This window comes from Xiphophorus maculatus, chromosome 19 (assembly GCF_002775205.1).
Source record: "Xiphophorus maculatus strain JP 163 A chromosome 19, X_maculatus-5.0-male, whole genome shotgun sequence".
NCBI lineage: Eukaryota > Metazoa > Chordata > Actinopteri > Cyprinodontiformes > Poeciliidae > Xiphophorus > Xiphophorus maculatus.
In genome coordinates, this window is record NC_036461.1 from 1592509 (window position 1) to 1620113 (window position 27605).

The 27605-nt window shown below is 40.5% G+C and overlaps 2 protein-coding genes across 5 annotated transcripts in view; one reads left to right on the forward strand and one right to left on the reverse strand.

Moving 5' to 3' along the window:
- The first annotated feature begins 642 nt into the window (after window positions 1-642).
- LOC102232350 lies at window positions 643-5032 on the forward strand. 3 transcript variants are annotated; one of them, XM_023353235.1, is made up of 6 exons: window positions 643-743; window positions 1766-1821; window positions 1914-1992; window positions 2892-2984; window positions 3066-3141; window positions 4293-5032. In XM_023353235.1, exons 3-6 carry the CDS (start codon window positions 1921-1923, stop codon window positions 4670-4672), a joined length of 621 nt encoding a protein of 206 aa, XP_023209003.1. In that variant the 5' UTR covers window positions 643-743; window positions 1766-1821; window positions 1914-1920; the 3' UTR covers window positions 4673-5032. The 3 variants fall into 3 exon arrangements, with proteins under 3 accessions (XP_023209003.1, XP_005801376.2, XP_023209002.1); XM_005801319.2 differs by having other exon boundaries at window positions 1921-1992; XM_023353234.1 differs by lacking the exon at window positions 643-743 and adding an exon at window positions 797-840 and having other exon boundaries at window positions 1921-1992.
- A 1044-nt stretch (window positions 5033-6076) lies between these two features.
- The window catches only part of dync1h1 (dynein cytoplasmic 1 heavy chain 1), a 43570-nt gene continuing 22041 nt past the window's right edge, over window positions 6077-27605 (reverse strand). Inside the window, exons 46-78 of one of the 2 annotated variants that reach the window (XM_023352763.1) lie at window positions 27436-27597; window positions 27117-27331; window positions 26835-27039; window positions 26571-26744; window positions 26355-26474; window positions 26033-26153; window positions 24920-25115; window positions 23720-23837; window positions 23421-23636; window positions 23118-23330; window positions 22157-22284; window positions 21921-22074; window positions 21208-21354; window positions 20993-21143; window positions 19577-19830; window positions 13347-13481; window positions 13167-13261; window positions 12689-12863; window positions 12518-12593; window positions 11658-11818; window positions 11468-11579; window positions 11326-11386; window positions 11110-11233; window positions 10160-10273; window positions 9918-10088; window positions 9612-9829; window positions 9426-9529; window positions 8250-8458; window positions 7907-8060; window positions 7690-7832; window positions 7169-7337; window positions 6558-6682; window positions 6077-6478 (exon numbers count right to left, since the gene is read on the reverse strand). In XM_023352763.1, coding sequence (XP_023208531.1) covers window positions 6350-6478; window positions 6558-6682; window positions 7169-7337; window positions 7690-7832; window positions 7907-8060; window positions 8250-8458; window positions 9426-9529; window positions 9612-9829; window positions 9918-10088; window positions 10160-10273; window positions 11110-11233; window positions 11326-11386; window positions 11468-11579; window positions 11658-11818; window positions 12518-12593; window positions 12689-12863; window positions 13167-13261; window positions 13347-13481; window positions 19577-19830; window positions 20993-21143; window positions 21208-21354; window positions 21921-22074; window positions 22157-22284; window positions 23118-23330; window positions 23421-23636; window positions 23720-23837; window positions 24920-25115; window positions 26033-26153; window positions 26355-26474; window positions 26571-26744; window positions 26835-27039; window positions 27117-27331; window positions 27436-27597 — 5049 coding nt within the window. In that variant the 3' untranslated portion in view covers window positions 6077-6349. Of the gene's footprint in view, window positions 6479-6557; window positions 6683-7168; window positions 7338-7689; window positions 7833-7906; window positions 8061-8249; window positions 8459-9425; window positions 9530-9611; window positions 9830-9917; window positions 10089-10159; window positions 10274-11109; window positions 11234-11325; window positions 11387-11467; window positions 11580-11657; window positions 11819-12517; window positions 12594-12688; window positions 12864-13166; window positions 13262-13346; window positions 13482-19576; window positions 19831-20992; window positions 21144-21207; window positions 21355-21920; window positions 22075-22156; window positions 22285-23117; window positions 23331-23420; window positions 23637-23719; window positions 23838-24919; window positions 25116-25195; window positions 25392-26032; window positions 26154-26354; window positions 26475-26570; window positions 26745-26834; window positions 27040-27116; window positions 27332-27435; window positions 27598-27605 lie in introns of both variants that reach the window. The other variant, XM_005801290.2, reaches the window with a different exon arrangement.

Sequence of the window (27605 nt, forward strand, 5' to 3'; positions counted from 1 at the left end):
GCTTTTTGTTTGTTTGTCTGTTTACCAAAGTTTTACTCTCATTGACTCTTGTGAAATATAACACGATAAAGCCCTGATTAAATCAAAAATAATACCAACAAACTCCTGCTGGCAGATGAGATCCTCTGGAGTCAGAAGTTTAAGTTGTTTCCAGTAAATTATGAGATAAAAACCGGCTTTACATCACAAAGTCAGCACGAAACTCCCCCTGGTGGCCAGAGTCTTCTATTTCTATTTCGTACCCGGAAAAAGTCAACTGAAACTTTAATATTTACCTCCACAGCTTTATTAAACCAAAAAGATATAATTTAGTGTAGAGATAACAGGTCGTGTCCATTTTTACATTGGACTCAATTTTCTAATTAAATACCGAAATATAATTATTTTTCGCCTACTCGACAGGAAGTAGTTTCTAAACCTCAACTATTCTGATTAAACATATTTTAAAATTAAGGTCAGAAAATGGAAAGGAACCACAAAACTTTCACTGAAGCTTTCCTAGAGTTGTATAATTATTGTTTTATTTTGAAAACGCGTTTGGCCGGACGTTTCAATCTGAGCAAATCTTTTCGTTCTCAGCTGTTTCCACATTTTGCTGCTTAAAATCACAAACACCTGCTGCCGCGCTGATTTAAACGAGTTTTCCTGCAGCGTGCTTCCATTGTTTCACCCTAATATTCATGAACCAAATGCACCAGTGGTACTGATGCCCTGCAGGAGATGACAGCAGCATTTACTTCCAGGTACACACATGAACGTCACTACAGATGAAACTTGCATTTTCGGAAATGTTTTTGTTAAATATGCAAAAGGAAAAGTGACCAACACGATGTCCTAAAGGTGCGTCTCAGAGTTAGAATATCATCTAATATTTATTTCCATAATTACATTTCAATTGTTGATTTAAATTTGGGGGAGAAAAAAGTCAAATTAAGTTTTTTTGTTGCAATTTTTAAAGAACCACCAAAATATAAACCGCTTGGTTTATATTTAAATTCTAAAAGGATGGATACATTTTCTTCTATAAAATGATGTAAAATAAACATTTACCAACCTAATTAGAGAAAACAAATTAATTAAAATATATATTACTCTGATTTTACTGTCATTCTGTTGAGAAAAATTTATATAATTATTCCCTGAAAACGGAAAAACTGCTAAAAACCTGCATTTATGATCTCTATTAGAGACAACTATTGTATAATTATTATAAAATATTTTTCGTCATGATAATTTAGATTTATGATAACTTAAAAACCCTAAAATCTGTCTGTATTGTCAGAATAATCTTTACCATTTTCTCTTCTGTTGATTCCATTGGAGTATCAGTAAATATGAAAATATGATCATGTGCAGCTTCTGTGTGCATTTAGTGATGAGAATCACAGTTTCCATGTTTTTGGTGTCCTGAAGATGCCTGTTCTAAACTGTTTTTAAGGGCTGCATTTTATGTTTGACTCCAGTTCCCTAAAATACTGAAAATAAATACTTTTTGTATCGCCACTTATGCACAAAATATATTTGAGATCCGTATAACATCTATAACTAAAAGTGTTCATTAGTTCTGTCATTTTAAGCCAAAGTTTAGTCATTGTGGAAAGTCCAAAGAGTTTTAACTTTATCATTTTCCAAGAGACAAATTTTGGTCAAAATTTGAATAAATTTTCTCAAACTAATACACTTTATAGTGACATCCTAATTTACTGAGAAGGCAATGTTTGCATTTAAAAAGCCAGATGTGACTTTATTTGTGTTTCCTGTCCAGACCCCAGAAACACTGACGCACCAAACCCGATGGACCAGCTGACTCTGAGCTGCATGGTGAGAGGAGAGAAGCCTCATCTGCTCCTCATCTGTTGACGTTTTACTGATTTGGTCACATGAAACATGCTTTTTCTCCCGCTGTGATGCTGATGGGAGATGTGTAAGATGGACTCCAGCACGGATTCAGACTCTGAGATCAGCCCCAGGTGGTCGGACACCAGCACTCTGGTACTCATCAATTCATAAACAACTGAAAGTCTGTAGTATTTGGAAGAACATCAGACCTTTACATAAACTTTTTACTCAGCCTTGATGTATCTGAACTGTTTTGTTTGAGGCTGGAAGGATTATCCAGCTGTACTGACTCTTAAAGGGACAGCATCATTTGTGTCCAGGCATATGATGACATTTTATGCCATTAGCAAGTAACTGTTACCTTCAGTTGTTATAAAAATGCTATATATATCAAATCTGATGTAAAAGTTAGATTTGGGATAATTTCCAACTTGGAAAAGGTATGCACTGAAACTCTACTTTGACTAGGCCATTCTGAAACCTTCATTTTGTCCTTCTTAGCTCTTCAGAGATTTGTTGGGCTTTGGCCACAGAAACCGACAGTTGGAGATTCTTCTTGAGGATTTTCTGCGTTAGAGCAGAAATCCTGGATCCATTAATTACTAGAAGTCATCCAGATGCTGCAGCAGCAAAAACAGATCATCACACTGCCTCCACCGTGTCTATGATTGTCTTTCTGTGAGTGGTAGATCAGATCAGATGGGACGCTGAGGTTGTTCTGGGTTCTTCTGGATGAGTTGTTGTTGAGCTCTTGAAGTAATTTTGGTAGGTTGGTTTCTCCTGAGAAGGTTCTCCACTGTTTATTTCTATAGAAATGGTTTTCTAACACTTTACAGACTTTATAGCATGGACAATGCTCTACTTTTGTGAAATAAAGAAAAGTAATACATTAAAACTTGTTGCAACAATTCAACTCTTTGAAGTTGTGTAAAAAATAACAATCAGTTCATATGCAGATGATGAAAGTATGTAAAGTTTTGGCTGCTGCTGTTTAGTTGTGTCTCCCAACCTGTGAAGGTCAAAGCGCCTGAGTCTCTGCTTGCTGTGAGCAGGGATGTGTGAGCAGCGCACCAGAAAGCAGAACCTCCTGCCGGACCGTGGCGTTGACATACAAGTCTGCAGGAAGACATGGCTGCTGTTCGCTGGTGAGCATCCTCAGATCCGGTCACCTCCAACGCTACAGCGTCCTGCTGACTCATGGTGTGGCTGTTGTCTTGGCTGTGCAGTTTTTGGACCCGTATGATGGGAGCTCAGAGGATTCTGAGGAGCCAAACGGTGCCAGCAGGGAGAAGAGGCAGCAAGGTGAAGGAGGAGGATTTGGGGGGATGTTTGTCAAAAATTAACAGCAGTAATTTCAGCTGTTTAATCACCATAAAATGGGTTAATTTTTCAAAGTCATATTTTTATTCATTCATTTTTTTTAAATCTCAGTTTTAAGCAAAATATTTAATCAAATTCTTAATATTAATTTAGCTTCAACCTAAATATTTGTTACCAAGATAAATATTTAGTTCCATAAATATTTTGTGAGCAAGCTAAATATTTGGCTAGCTGCATGCTAGCTAAATTTTTACTTAGATCTTATTTAGCTAAATATTGTTTACTAACTAAATGTTTAGCAGCTCCTAAATTAACTATTAACCAACATGCTAATTGGTAAGTGGAATATCAAAATAAAAGCTGGGTCTTGAGAATTTCTCAAGCTGAAATTCTTGCAGGTGAGACTGGATTGCTTCAAAGCTGATACGTCACTTACTTTTAGATCCATTGGTAAACGTCTGTATTGCCTGTAAAATGGCTAATAGTTTGTTTTAAACTGAAACATTCAAGAAAAGAGGAAAAGAAAACGAAGTCGGGAAGGCCCAGCTTTTATTTTGGTTGTCCACTTCCGGTTATCGGCAAGTGAATTTGCATACTAGCTAAATATTTATATTCACGCTAAAATGTTGCTTTAAACTAAGTATTTAGATTGCAAATTAATTCATCCAAATATAGGTTATCTAAATGTTTTGTTAGATATATCTGAGCTAAAAATATAGGTTAAAACTAAATATTTAACTTGGTAAATGGATATTTAGCTTGGAGCTAAATATTTAGCTTGCTAACTAAATATCTAGTTTAAATTTAAATATTTAAATATTTAATTTAAATATTTAGCTTTTACCTAAATATTTACCTTTGTAACTATATAGTTAGCTTCAAGCTAAATGTAAGTTGATACTTAATATTTAGTTAGGCTTATATTTGAGCTAAAAATATTGCTTTAAACTGAATATTTGGCTTGGTAATAGCCTTAAGGGAAATATTTAACTTGACTAGATATTTAGTTAGAACGGTGAGATTTATAAATGAATCTATTATATGGTGAAAACATGACTGTGAAAATTGGCTCTCATTCTTTTTGCTCTGACAGGCTAAAAACCCCAAATAATTGCTGTTAATCTTTGCCATAGGAGGACGCAGCGGCTCTGGCCAGAGAAGGCGATTGTTGCGTCACCACGCCGCCTCTTTAACAGTCAGTGAAATGGTGACAAACAGCAGCAGAGACTCTTCAACACATTATCAGTCTGTAGTTCATCAAAGTGTAAGCTATTCAACAAAGGGGAACCATGCTATGGATGTAGAGGTGCAGCTTGGTGGCTCCGGGTTGGATGCAGGTTGCAGCCCTGGATTTCTGCCCCCAGAGGAAAGGAGCTCCTGTCGGATCAGCAGCTGCTCTTCGCTCAGGCCGCTCTGCAAGAGGAAGGAACTCCCACCTGGAGGACAGGTGGAGGCGGAGCCAATGAAGAGGCAATGTGTTAGAAACATGGAGGAGGAAGCTGATGAACAATGATGGAGGCTACTGGTCACAAATGCTGTTAAGTCTCATATTGTATCCAGAAATGCAGGTTTGTTTTTGCTGAAATTAATGTTTAATTTGACTTGTTTTGATTTCCCAGGAATATTTATATTAAGTTTCATCTAACAGATTCATTGTAAAGATTAGATTCCTCCTGATTTTTAAAATCCCCCTAATTTTAGCCATAATTTGGTCCAATAAGTTGAAATTTATTTAATTTTCACTGAGCAAATGATTAAAATTCTCCAGGATTTGCTGTTAACTTGGACCTTTACGTTGCTGTGAAACCAAAGCTTTTACATTTCATTGAGTGTTTGGAGCAAAAAGACTAAATTAAAGATTATCACGTTTTAATCTGTGTGGTGTGTTGATTATGTGAGAACATGTTGGTGGGCCGGTAGAAACTCAGATAAGGAGCAGATTACCTTCAGTCTGTTGCTATGTTGATCAACTATTTTATTTATATAGCAGGTTGGGAATTACTTGACAGTAAAAGTTTTTCTTCATGTCAGTAAGTAACTTTCAATTGAAGCGGACAAAAGAAAAGTCACATTCGGAGTACCCCAGGGTTCCACTTTGGCCCCTTTTATTTAATAGAAACAATGGAAATCAGAAAAACATTTAAACTGGACCAGAACTGGCTGCTGCATTAAAACCCAAAACACATCCGTGAATCCACCCAGGACTGGCTGAAAAATGGAGATATGAGCCTAGTCAAAGCCCAGGTTATGGAGTTTAGGAAGCAGGGCTGTTCAATAATCTCGGATCAGCATAAATTAAAAGAAAATAAAGGCTTCAGTTTTTGTTTTTAAAAACATGGGATATCTATTCTCACATGTGATCAGATTAAAGGTTTCATTCATTTACATTTTCTAAAGAGCGATCATGTTGCTACAGTAACAGATTAAAGATGAGATTATTGGATGTTGGAAGCTAAACTCGCCTTTTATTTTAATTTTTTGCAATAAAATACAATTTATTTTTTATTGCAAAAATAACTTTTGACAATTCTTTAGGCCATTGTTTTAGAAAGATTAGGATCTGCCAATCCCACCCAGTAGGTGGCAGCATTTCTTTATGGTTTAACAATTTACTGGTGCAGCTTCAGGACATAATTATGTTAATATTTCCACAGGAGCTCAATTAATTTGTTGCACTAATTTCTAACTGAACTGGACAGTAACTGGTTGGGGTTGGGTGAATGTACTGGGAGTTTTTAAACTAGTTTGTTTTGTCAGAAAATCCCATCTGGTTCCCAGCTAAATTTAAATTTGAACATTTTATAACTTGAAAACATACATAAAATAAGTTTTTCATGTTTTTCCTACAGATATCTTAAGTGTTGTGTGAACAAAGTTATTGAAGATTTTATCTCTTACTCATTAACAAGACAAACAGTTTTTTCATTCCAATGCAAGAAAGCTTTATTCAGTCTAAAAACATCCTCTCTAAAATGTTTCCAACTTTCTTTCCCCAAATTTCATTTCCTTCCCAGTTTGACCATCTGACGACATCCTCCTTCACCTTAAGCCACTTTCCAGAAAACCGTACGAACGAAGCACAGCGGCTCCACTAGCATTTCTAACGCAACACGACTACAGCGACTAAATGAGTAATTAAAGTGATTAACTAGAGCGTAATAATTATATGATCAGGACTTTTAGGATGAAGTTATTCGGTGCAGAGAATGGCGACGCCTCGCTCGTAGAAGCTGTGCGGATCCTCCTTGGTGGCGATGTCGAAGTCCACGGTGAAGATCAGGTCGGTTCTGGTGAAGTTCAGATACACGGGAAGCGTCACCTGCAGACAGAGGAAACGGCTCAGAGTTAGGAGCTCTGATCCAGTGGATCCAGTGGTTCTGTTCTGGTGCTGCTGGTACCATGTGTCTGCTCTCGGCGCTGCTCTGCTTCAGCCAGCGGAGCTGCGTGAGCGGCAGCTCGGTGGAGATGGAGGTGGACAGAGACAGCTTGTTGTTGGCGCAGGTGGCGCCCTGCAGCTTCAGACCTGGACGGGACAAACCAGAACCAATCAAGATCAAATCTGATCCGCTTCTCATCAAATTCTGCACATTTCACTTTAACAAAATCATGTTGAACATGCAGCAGACGACTCAAAAACCATTAAAACATGAGACTGAAAGGAGAGAAGAGCCCACTCCAGAATATTCCCAGATCACAGAGCTCCGCTCCGATATGAAAGTGGAAAACATTTAAACTACAATTTGCCCAAAATACAGCAGCTTGTTCCAAAAACACAAATATTATCAGGATGCACAGCATCGGTTAAAAATAAGGTGATGTGTTATATAACTTAATTATTTTATCATTTTATGTGCTGTTTCTATTATGTTGAGAGTGTGTAGCTGTTTTTGTAATGTTTTTATGATGTTGACCTAAGGAGGAGAAGCCATTGCTACGGCAACGGCTAATGAGGATCCACATAAAGTCAAACGTTTCTCCGTGGAAACGGCAGACGCAGATTTAGTCAGACCTTTGATGCCGAAGCTGCAGGCGTCGAGCGAAGCGCCCTGAGCCGTCGTGACGTTGACCTCCAGGAACAGCTCCTCCAGAGACCAGCTGTTGGCTTGCGCCACATACTGGCGAGTGGCGGTAATGTACGCCTCTGGCACAAACAGGCTGCCCAGGCACACATGGATGTTCTGGAGGAGGGAAAACAGAAAATAACCTCAAACAGCCGTTTGCTACCATGACGTGTCAGGGCCACTGTAGATAGAACATTTTTGAAAAATCCCACAGAAAAATCTTAGAAATTTCTGAGTTTGAAAAGTAAAATATTTGCTAGAAAAAAATCTAATCTTGAATTTCTTTTGGAGAATAAAAATTAGAAATTTCTGAGCTTCAAAAGTGAAAATTTTACCAGGAAATAAATAATAAAAAAAAACATTTTCTAGAAATAAAAATCTTGGAATGTTCTGAGTTTGAAAAGTTGTAAATTTGCAAAACAAATGGTGGAAATTTGCTTGTTTTTTAAAATTTGTTGCCTTGGGGTACCTTCAGCTCTTTGGCGCCCCCACTGGCCGCTGCCTGGGAGATTTGCTGCAGCTGTTTGATCCTCTCGCTGAAGTCCGACACCCACTGGATGACGGTCATGGAGGTCGGGACGGTGTAGCGGCACCAGCTGCGGGGGAGGATTCCTGCAGCGACACGGGATCAGATTTACTCCAGACCAAGCCGATCCGGTTTATTCAGCCGAGAACGAATCGAACACCTTTAACGAGGTCGCTGATAAGCGTGCGCAGGTCGTTGGTCTGCTTCTTCTTCCCCTCACAGACGCCAACGACGTCGGTCAGATCCTGACGGACCTCCTGCAGCATCTTGCCGCCCATCTTCACCTCGCGCTCGAAGAAACGGAACAGCGGGTCCTGGTTCCACCGATCAGACCGAGAGAGAGTTAGAGGAAACGCTGCAGATTCACCAGAACCAGGAATGAACCGATCCACTTTTCACTTCCAGTACCGATATCTGAGCTTTAGTATCGGTCGATTCGGATCTGATACAGAAAAACAGCTTGGTGGAACATGAAGCTGCTGCGTTCTGACCCGTTTGCTCACCTTGATGTTTTCCACGGTGCGTTTGAGCGGATTGACCGTCTGCGGCATGAGCTGCAGCCAGTTGCAGGCGGTGCTGTGGAGCGTCCGCATCCAGGCCGGCTGGGTGTCGGACGTGGACGATGTTCGCTCCTTCTTCTCCGTCTCATAAGCCAGGTCATCCTCATCCTCCAACATCTGCATTTTCAGCATCTTACCCATCATGTCAGTGCCTGTGCAGCCCAGCAGAGGGAGGTGGAGGTGGAGGACAAGACCATGGTGGGTGGAGGAGGAGGAGGGACAAGACATTATATTTTGGAACAGAAAACCAAAATGGCTTCCCCTGAGGGTGTGGGAGTTGTGACAATACAAAATAAGAAAATCAAACAAGACAAACACAAACAGGTTCAGGCAACGCTGAGGCCGATTCCTCAGCTGACAGGAAGTAAAACGACGGCATGCAACAGGAAGAGGGAGAACCTGGGAGGATGCAGAGGAACCGTTCTGCTAAAGGGAGGTGGGGAGTTTCTGGGGCAACGGGAGGGAGTCGGATATCATCGCAGCAAAGCAGCAGGATGTGTGTGAAATACAGCTGCTGGAGGGTGAGGAGCCGCACCTGGTGGCAGCTAGACTACAGGAGGCTGCAGCTGGATTACAGATTAAACCCCGGCTGACAGGAAGAGGACAGATTATTAGAGAAACCATTCTGAAGGAATCTGCTGCTCCACGCAGGAATCCAGAGGAGAACATGGAGACAACCTGCTAAAACCAGGGCGGCCATGGCTGCTCAGAATCCACACACTTCAACATCTTCGTCAGCATCACGTTGTTTGAGGAAGTTCTCTCAGTTTTCTTCAAAGTTTTTGAAAAGACGTTATACTGAGCTAAAGTTTTTTGAAACATTTTTTTTACAAACTCAAAAAAATTATTCCTTTTTTACCCGTTTCAAAATTTGTTTCCACAAAATTTTTCAGTTTCCAACCTTTTTTTTTGTTTGTTGGAGTTTCAGATTTTTTCAGTTTGAAAACATTTTTAGTTTCCAATCTTTTCTTGTGGAGTTTTCAAAACTCTGTCAGTTTATCTTTTTTTGTTAATTTCAAAACTTAAAGTTTGCGGCTCCAGTTCATCTCCGATCGGTGTCACTGTTTGCAGATTCTGCTGCTACCGTCTACCATTGGAGGTCAGAGGTCAGAGGCTTACCCTGAGTGGTGAGCAGGACCTTCTCTGCGTTACTGGGCAGTCCCAGCCAAGATGGCGTCTGCGTGTCCGGCAGCATCTCCACCCAGTGCATAAACTCTTCGCGCCTGAAACCAGAGCAGCTCAGATGAGGCGGCGGCCATTTTAGAAATCATTCTGAGGGTAGAAATCGCGCCAAGCGCCACCGACCTGATGCCGTCGGGCATTTTGATGTCCTTCTGCCCGTCAACCTTCAGCGCCAGCTTGAACTCGCTGTCGAAGCTTCCCTTGGTGAAGATTCGCTCCAGGAAGGTGATGAGCAGCCGCTGGTCGAACTCGTTGTCGATGCGGCCGCCGTAGATGGACTGGGCCATGAGGGTCTTCAGCGCCGCCCAGGGGATTTTATCTGGAGCGATGTTCTGACGACCCTGAGCGACACAGACAACAGGAAGTAAACCCTCAGCTTCCTGCGTCTGAGTTTTAGCTGCAAACAGAGAAATGTGGGTCCGTTTCAACCTTGGCGGTGTCGTCCAGCCAGGTGTCGATGGTGTCGCAAGCGGAGCGGAGGTCCGATTCACCGAACTCATACTTCTTGGACCAGCCGAGTGGCGCGTAGCGCAGCCGCTCCTGGATGATGGCGTGGAACCAGGCCAGGAGGAAGTAGAGGCGCGCGCGCTCGTTGGGAGCCTTCAGAGGGAACGGAGGGTCAGAACATGGTGGAAACAGATTTCTGACCGGGTTCTGATCGTTTCCATCACCTTGCACATGCGCGCCACCGGGATGCTGCTGAAGGTCCGCAGCATGTTGGCTTTGACGCCGGGCGGCGGCTCAAACACGAAGATACGTCCGGCGCGGAGCAGATTGACCGGAACCTGGCAGAGAGGAAACTTCACTGATCAGTGACTGCAGAACACAGGAAAGACGACTGGATCCGAATCAATTAAAATCAATAACTGTGGTCTTTATTTAACACTAATTCACATACATTGTAATCTAAATTATACTAAAATAAAAAGTTCCTCAATTCAAACTTTTGGAGTAATTGCTAAATTATTGAAATCAAGTAACAATTATTCTGAAAAATGTTAAGGTCCATCACATTGGTGACAATTCAATATTTTATATCATACATAACATTTTTTAATACAATTTCAAATTTGAAATAGTTGGGAGAAATACTGTTTCATTTAGAGGAGAATTTCATGTATTTATTACAAGTTTGTTTAATAATAAGTTTTGTTTAGTTCATAGAACAAACTGAAAATTGTATATTGAGAAAATATACAATTTTCTAACATTAAAGCAAATTAATATTTATATTAACATTTAAAAATAATTTTATTTTTAACAAAAAAACAAATGAAAATGGATTAAAATATCTATTACTAATCAGTAGTATTAAAAAATTAGAATCGTTTGGTTAAAACAGACAGAAATATTATTTTGATGTATTTATTTTAAACTGAGTAGTATTTACATAAAAACATAATTTGAACTTCTAGTCAAATCAAAATTAAAATAGATGTTAATACTATAATTATTGACTATTATCAGCATTTAAATATAATTGTGTTTACAATAACACAAATGGAAATGGACACAAATATTTGCATTACTTATTAAATAATAGCTTGCTTTTTAGAATAAAGCAAATAAAAATGCATATTTAGGAATTGTTATTAATAACAAAAATGATGGACGTTTTTACCTTGGGGTTGATCTCCATGGTGAGGAACAGCCTGAAGCTGGAATGCGGCTGCATGGAGTGAAGCTTCTTCTCCAGTTGCATCAGCCAGCCGGGGGCCAGGTGAACGTTCTCCAGCATCACCCACCTGCAGGAGTTAAACATTCAGTAAAACCATTTAACACAAATAAAAACAATCATGAACAAAACGAAGGCCGCATCAGGAGCGTCGTCGGTCACCTGCCAGACTTGACGGCCGTGTTGATGTCTCTGTCGGCCTTGTTGAAGCCTTCAGCTGAACCTGTGGAGACGAGACGCATGCTAACCGTTAAAACCTTCACTTGGCGCTTCGTTCACACAGGAAGCAGAGCGCGAGCGTTACCGATGGAGACGGAGGTGATCTGCTTGTTCTGCTCAGCAGCCAGATCTCTGACCAATCCGCTGGCATCGTAACCCGGGACAGAACACATCAGAACCGGAGTGCTGGGCTTCACCTGCAGACGTGATCAGAGCCGTCGCCATAGGAGCTTCCATCACAATAACAATAATAATAATATTAACGTTATCAATACCTCGCTGTCCACGATGTTGCCCAGGTCCAGCGGCTGCTCGATGATGTTCATGAAGGTTTCTCCCAGGACTTTAGAGACGAAGATGTGGGACATGGCCAGCAGGCGGTCGGGCCGGAAGGTGTGGATCAGCAGCAGCATGTGGACGGCCTGACCGATGGGAGCTGAGGGCACAAACATCAACCATGACGATCAATGATCGATCAGGTTATGGCACAGATGGTTGGCTTTGATTGCTTGTGAAAATGGCAGATCCATAGATATACAGTCACTAGATTGGACATCACTACGCACAGAATCAGGAATATCGGTGAAATAAACACATTCATGCAAAGAATCAGAAAAAATTGACATTTTTAAAATTAATTTTCCACATCTGAACAGCTAGAATCACGTCAGGAAAGCGGTTTACTAAAAATAGTGAGAAAGTGGGAAGCAGGTGAGTTATGCCAATTTAAATAGTTTAAATTAGCTGATCCGCCATCTCTACCACATCTTAAAAATCACAAAATAAACCTCAACCAAAATAAACATAAAACTAACGGACAGAACATTCTGTTCTTTGTGGGAAACGTTAATTTTTGATACGACTGAAAATAACCCCTGTTGTCGGCTAGTTGCCATGGCAACAGTTGTGTGTGTTAGGGGAGAAAACTATTTTATTTTCTTAGCTTTAATTTGATCCATATGTTTTAGAAATTAAAATGAGTAATGGTGCTACAGTCATTTTTGTGACATTGGAACAATCTGGTTTTGTTGACATGACTCAACAGCGCCCTCAGGTGCGCGTCACTAGCTACAGCAGCTAACAGGCGCTGTCCAATCCAGTGATTTTACATCGACGGGTCGATCAGTTCACTGACTCGACTGCTTCTCCTCCGACCACAGATAAGGAACGGCCAGCTCTGGAGTGTTGCTCTGGATCCACATGAAGAATTGCTGAGGAAACAAAGTGAAAAAAGGAAGATAATCATAAAAAGAGGAGATTTAAAAATGAAATGAATAAGGGAAGCAGCAGGCAGGATGCGGCTCACCTCATCAGCTTCAACTTTGGCTACCAGATCCTTGAAGGCCGGCAGGCGGCTGAGGCGGACCATGGCCTCGCATTGCTCAGAGGTCAGACCTTTGACCTTGGGCAGCGGCGTTCCCGTCAGGACGATCTCCTTTCCACGCAGGAAGTGCTGGAACTCTGCGTCGTACGACGGCTCACTGAAACAAAACAACAATAACTCAGACATGTAAAACTTTTGATGTCGATTTTTTTCCCTCAGTAAAGTTCAAGGCAAGTTTTCCAGCACTGGAGATTAAAATGATACAAATAAACTAAAAGACAGTTTCAATTCACCATCACATGATATAATTTATTTCTGTTAATAATGTCTTGTGATCGTATTCTACATCTAAATTATTTGAAAAAATTATGTTTTGAATCCCGACTGATCTGAAAACACGTCATTAAAATTCCAGCACCTGTGTGCTGAGCCCTGATTGGACAGTTTGAGGATTGTTCACCTGGTTATGCCCTTCAGGCTGATCTTGGCCAGCAGCATGGCGAAGGTGATGTGGTCCTGGTGCAGCATGCCTCTGGCCACTCTGTTGAACACCACCTAACCCAAACAAACCCAAACCAGACGTTTACACCCAAGTCCGGTCAGAGGAACAGCGGCTGGCGGTTTCAGAAGACGCTCTAACCTGGAACAGATCCTTGGTGATGAGCGCCAGCCTCTGGGAATGGTCGCTGATGCTCTTCAGGTTGGCGTTCTCGTACAGCACGGTGTGGTACGTGTCCAGGAAGAAGTGGAGCGAGTACTGGTACAGGAAGTGCATCTGGCAGCAGACGAAAACGCTTTGTGAGCGGTAAACAAATGAGCGCTGCGGTCACAGGTGGGCAGACAGCCCAAAAATTATACTCAGGTAACAGCAGCACTACTTCAACTTCAAGGACAGGTAAAAAGTAGCCACCCAAGAAATTAATCAAATAAGAGCAAAAAAGTATCTGGAAAAAGTCTACTCAACTAACTGATCAAATTATCAATCCTTTAATATTTAAAAATTACATCAGACAAACCAGAATATAAAGTGGAAATTTTGATATTTTTAGGACCAGGAAAATCAAGCCAAAGAAATTTTTCCTAATCAGTTTCTTTAAAAAACAAACAAACAAATAAACTTATGAAACTTTAACCAAAACTGCGGGTGTGTCTCTGCTTCTGGTGAATTTTTGGTTAAAACCTGTTTGGGTAGTAACTAGTTACATTCACTCAATTACAAGTAACTTTTGAATAAAATTTACTTTTCGAAGCTTTTTTCCTACGCTGTACTTTTTACTTTCACTTGAGTAATTGTATTGTAAAGTATTGCTGCTTTTACTTCAGTAAAATTTCTGGATTCTCTACCCAAGTTAAAGTTTCATAACGTTAGACATTAAAGTTGTGAACTTTAACAATTTTTTTCTTTTCTTTTTAAATTGGAAAAATCTCTACAAATTAGAGATTTTTCTAAATCTGATTTATTTTGTGTTATTTTTGTTTTGGTACTTAAAATACCAAAATTTTCCACTTCACTTCATATTTTAGTTTGTTTATGTAATTTTTAAATATTAAAAGATTGATAATTGGGGCCTGCCATGCAAAGCAATGGCAGGAACCTATTGTTATTGTCGGAGAAAGTGTTTCTTTATTGGGGCCTGCCATGCAAAGCAATGGCAGGAACCTATTACTCTACACCCAACAAGCGTCTCTTTAATATTATTATAATTCTTTATTTTTCTTCCGTAACCGTTAATGCGGCTCGTACCGCTGGGTGCACACCTACAAATGAGGTATCAAAACGTGCAGAAAATTCACGCCATTGGAGCTATTATTTTTGGTGGGATTTGGGCTTAACGTGGCGACATAATTCGCAAAAAACTGCGAAAAAAACCCCATTATAACTCAATGGGAAAAATCCTAGAAATACCCTATTTTTGAGGATTTGCTGTGTCGTCACAAATTCACCTAGAAATGCCATTCAAATTTCATTTTGTAGATACGTCTGTGATCTCTTCGAAAGTGAAGACGGCTCGTCGATACCAGTTACGGTTTGTCCACAATTTGCCTCTAAGCGACCCAAAGTTTCTCATTTTTGCTCAAGTTAGAGTGCGTTTCTGGCTGCTTAGAGTGAGAGATGAAGACAACTTTTTCAACCCAAATCATTTTTGAAATCGCCATCACGCCCACAAATATCGCACGATTAGTATCAAAATCGGTCCTGACATTGATACGCCTGTCTGCTCCGGTAAAATGTTTTCGAAATTTATCTAGACCGTACGGTTTTCTGTCACGGTGCTTCAGAGCAAAGTCATGCGACAGGATTTTCTGAGGCTGTCTGAGGCTCTCTCCCATGTATTTGAATAGAATTTCAGATCTGGGCACAACATTTCTTTCTCTCATCGCTGTAAATGTTCTGAGTGAGGTACAGATATGAATCTCGGGACTATCGCAGAAGACACATTGAACTGTCATACGCTGCAAACGCTTTTCGAATATGTATTACGGTTCCCGAACAAGAAGGATTTGTTTCCAATGCTTTTTTGTCAGTAAAATGTGTTTGCTCAAACACACAATTGTGTGTTTGAGAGCTCAGCGCTCAGAGCTCACACCTGCTGAGACCATTATTTACCATAGCAACGGAACTCAAGAGGCTATTGGCTGCTGATTTGGACTACAGATACGCATCGCTGTAGTTCTATCTATCCTCAGTTGAAACAGATCAGGACTGAGAACTGGCCTTTAGAACTACCTGCTGCTATGGGCTGTATATAACTGATTGAACTCAGTAACTGTTACACATGGGATTAGTTTGGAACTTTAAAATTAAGCATACTGAAAATTTCAAAATAAAAGCCTTGAATATTTTACATGACGTAATTGCTCTTTTTGGCCGTATATGACTTTTTCATCCAAAGCAATGTTACACATGGGATTAGTTTGGAACTTTAAAATGGAGCATAATAATAATTTCAAAATAAAAGCCTTGAATATTTTACATGACGTAATTGCTCTTATTGGCCGTATATGACTTTTTCATCCAAAGCAATGTTACACATGGGATTAGTTCGGAACTTTAAAATGGAGCATAATAATAATTTCAAAATAAAAGCCTTGAATATTTTTACATCAGGTAATTGCGCTTTTTGGCTTTATGTGACTTTTTTATCCAAAGCACTGTTACACAATGGAATAGTTTGGCCCTCTGAAATGAAGCATACTGAAAATTTCAAAATAAAAGCCTTGAATATTTTTACGTCATGTAATTGCTCTTTTTGGCCGTATATGACTTTTTCATCCAAAGCACTGTTACACATGGGATTTGTTCGGAACTTTAAAATGGAGCATAATAATAATTTCAAAATAAAAGCCTTGAATATTTTTACATCAGGTAATTGCGCTTTTTGGCTTTATGTGACTTTTTCATCCAAAGCACTGTTACACATGGGATTAGTTCGGAACTTTAAAATGGAGCATAATAATAATTTCAAAATAAAAGCCTTGCATATTTTTACATCAGGTAATTGCGCTTTTTGGCTTTATGTGACTTTTTTATCCAAAGCACTGTTACACATGGGATTCGTTCAGAACTTTAAAATGGAGCATACTGAAAATTTCAAAATAAAAGCCTTGAATAGTTTTTACATCATGCAATTGCTGTTTTTGGCTTTGTATGACTTTTTCATCCAAAGCACTGTTACACATGGGATTAGTTCGGAACTTTAAAATGAAGTTTAACAAAACTTCCAAAATAAAAGCCTTGACAAAAATTTTAAATCGTACTGAATGGTGCACGTCCGCCTCGCTTAACGTTCTTGCGGTTCTCCGCGTGCCATTGATTACGTTGCGGCGTTCTTTAGCGTCGATGCCGATTTGTGGCGTGACGACGCCGGGCCCGAACCCCACGGGCGCGCCTTGGCAGGCCCCGGCTAAATTTCTTCCGAAATTTTCTAGTTCTTCTTTATTTTTCTTCCGTAACCGTTAATGCGGCTCATACCGCTTGGTGCACACCTACAAATGAGGTATCAAAACCTGCAGAAAATTCACGCCATTCCAGCTATTACTTCTGGTGGGATTTGGGCTTAACGTGGCGACATAATTCGCAAAAAACTACGAAAAAAACCCCATTATAAGTCAATGGGAAAAATCCTAGAAATACCCTATTTTTGAGGGTTTGCTGTGTCGTCACAAATTCACCTAGAAATGCCATTCAAATTTCATTTTGTAGATACGTCTGTGATCTCTTCGAAAGTGAAGACGGCTCGTCGATACCAGTTACGGTTTGTCCACAATTTGCCTCTAAGCGACCCAAAGTTTCTCATTTTTCTTCAAATTAGAGTGGCAGCCCATCTCGGTTCATATCTGGGCACAACATTTCTTTCTCTCATCGCTGTAAATGCTCTGAGTGAGGTACAGATATGAATCTCGGGACTATCGCAGAAGACACATTGAACTGTCATACGCTCGAAACGCTTTTCGAATATGTATTACGGTTCCCGAACAAGAAGGATTTGTTTCCAATGCTTTTTTTCAGTAAAGTGTGTTTGCTCAAACACACTTGTGTGTTTGAGAGCTCAGAGCTCACAGCTCACACCTGCTGAGACCATTATTTGCCATAGCAACGGAACTCAAGAGGCTATTGGCTGCTGATTTGGACTACGAATACGCATCGCTGTAGTTCTATCTACCCTCAGTTGAAACAGATCAGGACTGAGAACTGGCCTTTAGAACTACTGCTGCTTTGGGCTGTATATAACTGATTTAACTCAGTAACTGTTACACATGGGATTAGTTTTACACTTTAAAATTAAGCATATTGAAAATTTCACAATAAAAGCCCTGAATATTTTTACATGACGTAATTGCTCTTTTTTGGCTTTATTTGACTTTTTCATCCAAAGCACTGTTACACATGGTATTAGTTTGGCCCTTTAAAATGAAGCTTAACAAAAATTTCAAAATAAAAGCCTTGAATATTTTTACATGACATAATTGCTCTTTTTGGCTTTATTTGACTTTTTCATCCAAAGCACTGTTACACATGGTATTAGTTCAGAACTTTAAAATGAAGCATACTGAAAATTTCAAAATAAAAGCCTTGAATATTTTTACATCATGTAATTGCTCTTTTTGGCTTTATATGACTTTTTCATCCAAAGCACTGTTACACATGGGATTAGTTTGGAACTTTAAAATGAAGCATACTGAAAATTTCAAAATAAAAGCCTTGAATATTTTTACATGACGTAATTGCTCTTTTTGGCCGTATATGACTTTTTCATCCAAAGCAATGTTACACATGGGATTAGTTCGGAACTTTAAAATGGAGCATAATAATAATTTCAAAATAAAAGCCTTGAATATTTTTACATCAGGTAATTGCTGTTTTTGGCTTTATGTGACTTTTTCATCCAAAGCACTGTTACACATGGGATTAGTTTGGAACTTTAAAATTAAGCATACTGAAAATTTCAAAATAAAAGCCTTGAATATTTTACATGACGTAATTGCTTTTTTTGGCCGTATATGACTTTTTCATCCAAAGCACTGTTACACATGGTATTAGTTTGGCCCTTTGAAATGAAGCATACTGAAAATTTCAAAATAAAAGCCTTGACATATTTTAGATCAGATAATTGCTCTTTTGAGCAATAAATAACTGATTTAACCCAATGACTATTACACATGGGATTAGTTTGGACCTTTGAAATTAAGCTTAACAAAAATTTCAAAATAAAAGCCTCAACATGCCCCTGAGGTTAGTGCACCGCCGCAGGCAGTGCAATAATATTATTCTGCATTATCTGTTTCTCTCAGGTTAGGGAACTGCCTTGCACAGCAAGGCAGTTCATTAGCATTAGCATTTTGGCTTAAATAAGCTATTAGCTATTTATTGGACTTATTAGCCATGTTTAGTATACTGAATGGAGTAAGTCCATTATAGAGAACATCCTAGTGATGTCCCACATGCTAGTGACAGCAATGATGCTAACATTAGCATTTTGCTAACTACTTGCGTTTTCAGCATTATATAACTGATTTAACCCAATGATTGTTATACATGGAATTAGTTTGGACCTTTGAATTGAAGTTTAACAAAAATTCCAAAATAAAAGCCTTGACATATTTTACATCAGATAATTGCTCTTTTGAGCAATAAATAACTGATTTAACCCAATGACTATTACACATGGGATTAGGTTGGCCCTTTGAAATGAAGTTTAACAAAAATTCCAAAATAAAAGCCTTTAATATTTTTACATCAACTACTTGCGTTTTCAGCATTATATAACTGATTTAACCCAATGACTGTTATACATGGAATTAGTTTGGACCTTTGAATTGAAGTTTAACAAAAATTCCAAAATAAAAGCCTTGAATATTTTTACACCAGCCACTTGTGTTTTGAGCATTATATAACTATTTTAACCCAAGGACTATTACGCATGGGATTAGTTTGGCCCTTTGAAATGAAGTTTAACAAAACTTCCAAAATAAAAGCCTTGAGAAAATTTTAAATCGTACCGAATGGTGCACGTCCGCCTCGCTTAACGTTCTTGCGGTTCTCCGCGTGCCACTGATTACGTTGCGGCGTCCTTTGGCGTCGACGCCAATTTGTGGCGTGACGACGCCGGGCCCAAGCCCGACGGGCGCGCCTTGGCAGGCCCCGGCTAAATTTCTTCAGAAATTTTGTTTTTCTAGTTTGATCAGTTATTCAGTACTTGGATAAACTTTAATACATTTTTACTTGAGTATTTTGAAGTATTGCTTCTCAAGTACAATGTTACTCGAGAGTAAAAATACTCCTAAAAATAATGTCCTTCCAGAAAGTTACTGAAGTAAATGTAATTGAGTAAAGGTACTGGTCAGGAGGTTTTCCTGTGAAGGTCGGACCTGGTTCAGAGCCTCCATGGTGAAGTAGATGCTGCTGCAGGCGGAGGACAGCGACAGGTACTGCTGGGACACCGCCTCCACCTCCGCCATCACAATGTCCGTCTCCTCCACCTTCCTGGTCACCTCGGCCGCCTCCTTCTTCAGGTTCTCCAGGGTGGTGATGATGGTGTCGTCGTCCAGGATGCGACCTTTGACCTCGTTTAGAGCCTGGAGGAGGGATTTCTCCAGCTGACGGAGACGCAGCTGGAACTCACCTGAGGAAAGATTTCAAATTGATACCTTGGATTAGGAGAGGGAGATATGCCCCCCCCAAAAAAAAACATTATTATTTTTTTATTCCCCAGCAACAATAATCTGATAAAATCCTTTTTCAATCCTACTTGCTAACCAGAAGCACCATTTAGAACAAAACATCTTTATTTTGAATGTTCTTCATAAATCTTCTGCAAAACATGCAAATATATGTTGAGGTCTTCTGCAAAATTACTAACTTCAAGTTATGTGCAGGCTGTAAATAACTGAGGGGAAAATAAATAAAATTAATATATAATACATAATAAATCTAACTCCAGCTACGCCCAGTTATGCCGCACAAGGCGGGTTTCCTGTTTCAATATGGCCGCTCTTCACATCAACAGCAGTGAGCTGTGGTGGAAACATGATTGTTTTACAAGGCCGACATGTTAAACTCAACGCTACCTGTAGCACCTGCTAAATGTTGTCTGCTTATGGAAAGTAAAGATTAAATGATGTTTGTAAGAACTTCTGCTAAATGTTTATGCCCGTCACCATGTTGGAATACAAACTTCTTAACTAGAACCTTTCAGGTTTCTCATAAATAACATTTTTTATTTAAACTTTGATTTCTCTAATTTTGTATGGCTTTAGGTCAACAATTGCTGGTTCTTCTCTTCCATAAACTCCAGACTTGTGAAGTTCCGGTTTTCCTGTCAGACTCTCCCACCTGAGCTGTGGATCTCTGCAGCTCCTCCAGTAGGCCATGTTTTTTTTTTTTTTTTACCCCTCCAGGGGATCTTTTGTGGGCTCTAGTGTCCCTTATATGACAGCAGGCTGACAGGAAACAGGGAAGGAGAGGGGGGAAGACATGTGGCAAATGTCGTCAGGTCCGGGAGTCGAACCCGCGACGGCCGCGTCGAGGACTCAAGGCCTCCAAATACGGGTCGCGCTACGCCCTACGCCACCACGGCACGCCCCTAGGCCATGTTTAAAGGTTGTAGCAGTCATGAGAGGTTTAAAGCTTGGGATGTTGTTTGAGAAGCTAACTGTGCTTTAACCGTCTCCAGAACGTTCTCCCTGTTCTGCTGCTGGGTTCCTGGGTTTTTATGATGCCGACCGTGTTGTTCTAATAAAACACGCTGAACTTTGTGATTGTGGCGGCGTTTCTGTCCAGCTCACCCTGCAGTTTCAGGAGATCCGAGCGTTTCTCGTCGACGTCGGGCCGCTCGGCCTTCAGCACCTCGTTCAGACACTGGCTCTGCAGGCTGCTGCGCGTCACCGTGAAGTTCACAAACGTAACCCGAGAGCACAAGTCTGGAGGAAACTCCACCTGCAGAGACAGATCATCAACCACCAAACTGGGAGTTCAGAGGGTTTACTGACCGTCTCCTTACCGTTGGGTCTCGTGTGGACAGGAAGATTACAAACGACGGAGACAGATCGATGTCCTGGTCTCCCAGGGTGATGAGGACGCGCCCTCCGGTCCGGCGCACCTCTCTGTTCAGCACCGGGTTCAGGATCGGGTCGTAGCTCTCCACGTCCTGAAACATCACAGTAAGTTAGAGCTGATGGGTTTGAGAGACGATGGAGTTTAATTAGAGATGAACCAATCAGATATCAATATTTGTATTGGTCCTGATATAAAACAATATTTAGACTGAGTATCTGTGACAGTGTGCAGCTCTATCCAGTCTAATTCTATGCTTGTGCTCTGAGCAACGGCATGTTTTAATATTTAATTACTTTATATTTAGAGTTCTTAACTTCTCTTTCTGAACCATTTGAAAGAAGGTTTGTTCTGTTTAACTCTACATGTTTGACCAACACAGTCAACCAGTTTTTATCAGTTTCAGTTTATTTTACAGTCCTGAACAAATTAAAGTTATTTTTACATGTTTGATCAAACTGGTGAAGCTGTTGCTGTTTTTAAGTGAGCTGTACTGGTGCAGAGTTATCAGATAAATTTATAATTCATGTCTGTGTTTAAAAAAGAAACATTTTAAGCCAATTCAGTTGTTTTTCTGAATCGGATCAGTATCAGAAATGAAAAACATGGATCAGTGCATCCATATTTTAAATCGGGAGGAATCAGAATCACTGCTCTCACCTGGACCAGCAGCGGGTTTCCGAAACGCAAAGCGCTCTCCAGGTTCTTCCTGAAGGCGTCGTCCAGGAAGCTGGTTCTGGTGATCTTGCGGTCCTTGTACTCGTTCATGATGAACTCTGTGGCTTGGCCCGACGGGTCGATAATCAGAGGGTACCTGAAGTGGACGACATCAGGATTAAACTGCAGGTTCAGCTGCAGGAACATTTCTGTGACGTTTCGGGTTCGTCGGCGCCGACCTGTTGAAGCGTTTGAGCATGATGGCGTTCTCGGTGCAGAGGTCGTCAGCAGGCAGCGAGTTGGCCTGCCAGCGTAGACGCTCGTCTGCGTTGGACAGATACTCAGTCCTCGCGATGTCGGTGCGGAACTGGGCCAGAAATTAAACACAGGGATAAAATCATGCACAACCAGGTTTAAATATAATAAAACATAAACATTTCTCAAAAGAACTCTGGAGAAATGGCTTAAAATTCTGCATAGCTAGCATTTGAAGCCATCTCCATGGCAACAAGATGTTTGGGATTGATGACAAACATTTCAGTGGAGTCTGGCATCCATTGGTGGAGGACCTGTGATGCTGTGGGACTGTTGGTCGTTCATAAAGTCCTGAGAACCTTGTTATTGCACAAGTTATAATATGACAGTATTTGAGAAAAACTAAAAAGTAGTTTTTATTACATTAATAAAGTCATATTAGTAGAAAAAAGATGTAATGTTACCAGGAAAAAAACCTTGGAGTTATAAAAACGGAGCAGCTCGTCAGTCTGTGCTTCTCTCTTCTTAACAGATTAAATTGTTTTAAAATCCTGCTGCTGATAATATTTGATTCTTATTTCTTTATTTTTAAATCCAATACTACAGCATAACTTCACATGATTCAACATTAAACATTTTAATTTCTTAAAATTAAGAAATTAATTTACTTTATAAAGTATTACGTTTATAAACACAATACTTCGTCCTCTTAAAGTGACCTTCCCCTCGTAAAACTTTCTTCGAGTGTTATTGGGACTTTTTATTAAGACTTCTTTCTTGTTTATTACAACTATTTTCTTATTTTGACTGGCATCTGCACTCTGGTGCACTTGTTCCACTTTCTTCTTGTATTACAACTTTCATATTATTAAGCCTTCTTACTATTATCATTTCATAAATGTACCTTTATTTCCAGTTTCCAGATGTTTTGACTGAATGAGGTACCTGGATGTTGGCCTGCTGCAGGTGATGAGACCAGGTGGTGAACAAGTTCTGCCTCATCTGCTGCTCAAAGTAGCCGGCGTACGTGATGAAGGCCGCAGACAGCAGGCAGTCTCCGGCGATGGTGGACATCTGGTTCTTGAACGTCTCACTGGTTTTCTCCCAGCGCTCCCTTTCAGCAGAAAGACTCTTCAGCAACGCTGTGCTGCGGTTCACCTGCAGGAACAGAGAAACATCAGGAGAACCTCCACAAGGAGCTTTGGATCAGCTTAGAGCTTCTGAACGAAGCCGACAGGAAACGCAGACCTTTGCTTCGACGGCGGCCAGGTCGGCTTTGATGGCCTGGGCCTCTGAGATGAGCACGGCGTACTCCTCCTTGTAGCGGGCGATGCTCGCCTCCAGGTCCCTGATCATCTGCTCCACCTCCTCCGCCTTCGTCTTGTTGTCCTTTGCGTCGTCTTCCAGCTTCTGCAGCTCGTTACGCAGAGGCTCCACTCGTTTCAGCATGTCCGCGTAGTTAAGCTGCAGGAGTGAAGGATGTTGTTCTTTAGCTGGACTTTTATCTGCTCACCAGATCCATGTTCAGAGCGTTCAGGATTCCCGACCTGAGCAATGGCCCATTTCACCATGGGCCCACAGGCCAGAGACGCTCTGTTGACCTGGTCGTAGTTGTAGCTCGGGTTGGACAGGTAGTTCTTCTTCATCTTCTCACGGATGGAGTCACTGAGTAAAAAGCGAGCAAAAGGTCAGAGCGTCGGCTTTATGTGGAGAAATGTGGTAGAAATGATAATAAATCACAGAGAATTGGGAAGGAAATTTAAAGAGACGTTGCAGAGGATTGTTTTGATTTGTAGGGAAAAAGTTATCAAAATCAAACCTCCACTGATTAATCTACCTCCACCTCAGATTAAATGAAAATCAGTTCAGGAAAGAAATTAAAACATCAGGGTTCCTGCTCACTCTTTACTTTCTAACTTAAAACAAAACTTAATGTGAAACATTTGTTGGTGGCTTCAAATAATAACATATATATATATAAAAAAACAGTTTAAAATGTCTATCATGTTTCTACAGTAAACGTAAATTTGCAAACTGGAAGTGCAAATCTTCTGTTCTGGAACTCCAGGCTGTTTTCTTAGCCCGTTATTTTAGAAACAAAAAACAGGCTAAGAAAATAAACATTATGAGAAGAAATGTCATATGAAAATAAAGTCGTACGACATTATAGATAAAATATTACGAGAATATTTATAATTCAAGAAATAAGTTGAAATAATACCAGAATACAGTCATAATATTACAAAAATAATAATATGACAATATTACCAGAATAGTCATAACACAAGAAAAAAGTCAATTATGAGAATCAAGTCATTTGACACTAAATTAAAATATTATGAGAAAAATCATATGACAAAGTTAAACTAAAAAATAAAGCCATGTGGTTTGACTTTATTCTCACATTATGACTTTACTGTCACAGAGCTTTATTCTCATAAGACGACTTTATTATTGTAAGCAAAAGGTTTCAAAACTTTTCAATGATCTTTTAATTTACTGTTGAGTAACCAGAATATCCAGGATGGAAGTAAACTCGAGTCTATTTGGACCGAATTGTTCTGGAAATTTCAGATGCTTATTTAGAAGGAAAAACGTTTGGAGATAAATGTTTACCTTATACTCCCATCATCTGTTTCATAGCTGGAAAACTAAAATGTGTTAAAGAAGTGCGTAGGAAGCCTGCTGGTTTCTGATGGCAGTGATTAGTTCTCATCGTCTGGTTAAGACAAAACCTCCTTCCTGACCTCATTTCCTCAGAGGAGAAGTTGACTATGCTGCTGATGAAATTATCCCTGATTATAACTTGTCTGATTTTTTTCCAGTCTCCGGTCTCCTCGCCCAGCATGAGGCAGATAGACTCCAGGGCCAGTTTAACGGCAGCGGGGGGGTTGGTCATGGCCCGAACTTCTACCAGGTGCTGCCGCTTAATGGAGCTCACGGCTAATTAAGGACGAGGAGACAAACCCAGACAGAGAGAGAGCTTTTAGAGGACAAGCAAAAACCCATTTGTCTTATTTCACCTGATTTCTTCAGCTTCAAAGTTAACGATGGTGGGGATGAAGTTCTCCCTCATGATGATGGAGCGGATCTGCTTCCAGTCCGTGGTGCTCTCCCCCAGCAGCAGGCAGATGGACTCCAGAGCCAGCTTCACGGCGGCGGGGGGGTTGGCCATGGACCGCACCTCCACCAGGTGCTGCTTCTTTATAGACTTTACAGCTACCAAACAGGAGGGCAACGAGACGCAAACGGGCCAAGATGGAGGACGGATGTGGACAGAAAGCTAGCTGTTAGCTGTTAGCCATGTTTACACAGACAGGCGGGTAACAAAAGACACTCCACTTAAAAAATACTGATAAATAATCCATCAGATAAATAAATGTCCACATAGCATAAAAACAATTAATACAAAATATATTCTTTGATATTTTACAGCTTTTGTTAATGCTAACCTCACATTTGGATATAAGAACATTAAATAAAAACAGTCAAAAAATATAAAAGTCCTGTTAATATGCAACTATTCAAATTTAATTGTGACAAAGTAAAAAAAGAAACTATAAAAAAACATTGAGTTAACCAGAAAAAAATTATGAATAACTAAATACAAACTGAAACAAATGAAATACTTAAATATATAAATAAAAAATTATTAAACAAATATTGAATACAGTAAATATTAAAATTATAAAAAATTAAATAAATATCTAAAATAAATAAATGATTAAGAATTTAAAAACATTTATTTAAAGGAGAGGTTTTGTTTATTTCATGTGGAAAATGTATGAATTTGATGGAGTCTAATTAATAAACAAGCTGCTCTTCAGAGCAGCAGAGGAGCCATTTAAAGCCAACCTTACCGTTCTGGGCCTCGATGACGGCGGGCTCCACCTGGTCCAGGTCCTGCTTGACGCTCAGCTGCTTGTCTTTGATCACTTCCTGTTGCTTGTAAACTGCTTCCTGGATCTCCTGGCTCATCACCTGCAACCAAAGAGGAACAGCATGAAAACACGCTCAGCACCAACAGAACAGCAAAGCCTGCATGTGAAATGTTGGGCAATGTTAAACTGGGAAATTAAATATTCTATCCCAAATCTTTATACATAAATTCATACGCTACAGCAGCTGCATTGTCAGGACTTGATTTAAGGGATATTTTGGTATCTTCTTCCTCCGGTTTACCTTTTTCTTCTCGGCCTCCTGCTGGTCTTTGACCATCTTCTTCAGCTTGTCGTTAGCAGCTGCGTTCTTTGCCTCCAGCTCCTGGCTCTTGATTCTCAGATCACGGCGAAGCTCCTCCACCTTGATGAGGAAACAGACGCCATCGACACGATGAACCAACAGCAGGAACATTTCTGACCTTTTTTCCATGTTTTACGGCAGGAAAGCCGGTTCTACCTGATCCACCGTCTCCTTGATCTTGCGAAGGCCGACGTTGAGATGCATCTGCTGCTCCTCCAACTCGCTGCGCTTCTCGTTGAACAGGTTAGCGTACTGGTTGATGAAGTCCAGGTAGTGGCGAGGAGTGATGGCCATGGTGTGGCCGCCGCGCTTCGCCAGGCGATTGTTAGCCTGGAGGATTTGGTGACGAGCGTTAGCTTCAGCAACCAAAATAGAGACTTCCTGTTTACGTCATTAACTCCTGGTTAGTTTGATTCTCACCTGATGAAGAGTTTGATGAACGAACACGCAGCCGTTGACGATGGCCTCGCGGTGGGACGGCGGCTGCGGCAGTTTGTCGTAGACGATGGGCATGTAGTCTGGAACCTTGTAGTTGGGCTTCTCCAGGTCCATCTTGCTGGTGAACTCCTTACCCACCTGGTAAAGAGCCTCTGTTGACCAGTCTCCAAACCAGTTCAACACGCACCTGAAAGCAGAGTTTTAGTATTAAAACCGTTTCAATCTTTTCGTTTTCGCTCCAGCTGGTATTTATGATGATTGGACCTGTTGAAGAGTGCAGGAGACGTGGCAGCCCGGTCCTTCAGGCCCTCTGACGACGGGTTCATGGTAAAAACCACGTGCAGGTTTCTGATAACCTGGCTGGTGAACCACTTGTAAAGCTCCTCATGAGTGTCCAGCATCAGCCCCTCCTTCTGGGCTCCTTCCTTGCACTGAGTCATCAGCGTGGCATATTCATCTCCCTCAAACAAACCAGGAACCTACAAAAACAGCCATAAATATGATAAAAACAGGAAGAAAGCTAACATTCTTTAGTATTTCACAGGATAAGGAGTAAAATCAGCAGCATAAAGCATGAGGTCACCTCTCCGTTGGCTAGCAGCGTGTTCATTCTCTCCAGGAATCCAGAGTCCAGGACGTTGGACTCATCCATGATGAAGGCGATCTTCTCATTCTTGCACCCTGAGCGACGCAGCACTGTGCGAAGGTCTTCATCAAAGTCCTCCCCAGTGTACTTCCTGTGCACCTGATGGT

Coding starts and splice junctions, on each gene's coding strand:
- LOC102232350 (XM_005801319.2), top strand. CDS start 1,795: ATGGACCAGCTGACTCTGAGCTGCATG. Junction 1,822..1,920: donor AGCTGACTCTGAGCTGCATG/GTGAGAGGAGAG, acceptor TGCTGATGGGAG/ATGTGTAAGATGGACTCCAG. Junction 1,993..2,891: donor GGTCGGACACCAGCACTCTG/GTACTCATCAAT, acceptor TGCTGTGAGCAG/GGATGTGTGAGCAGCGCACC.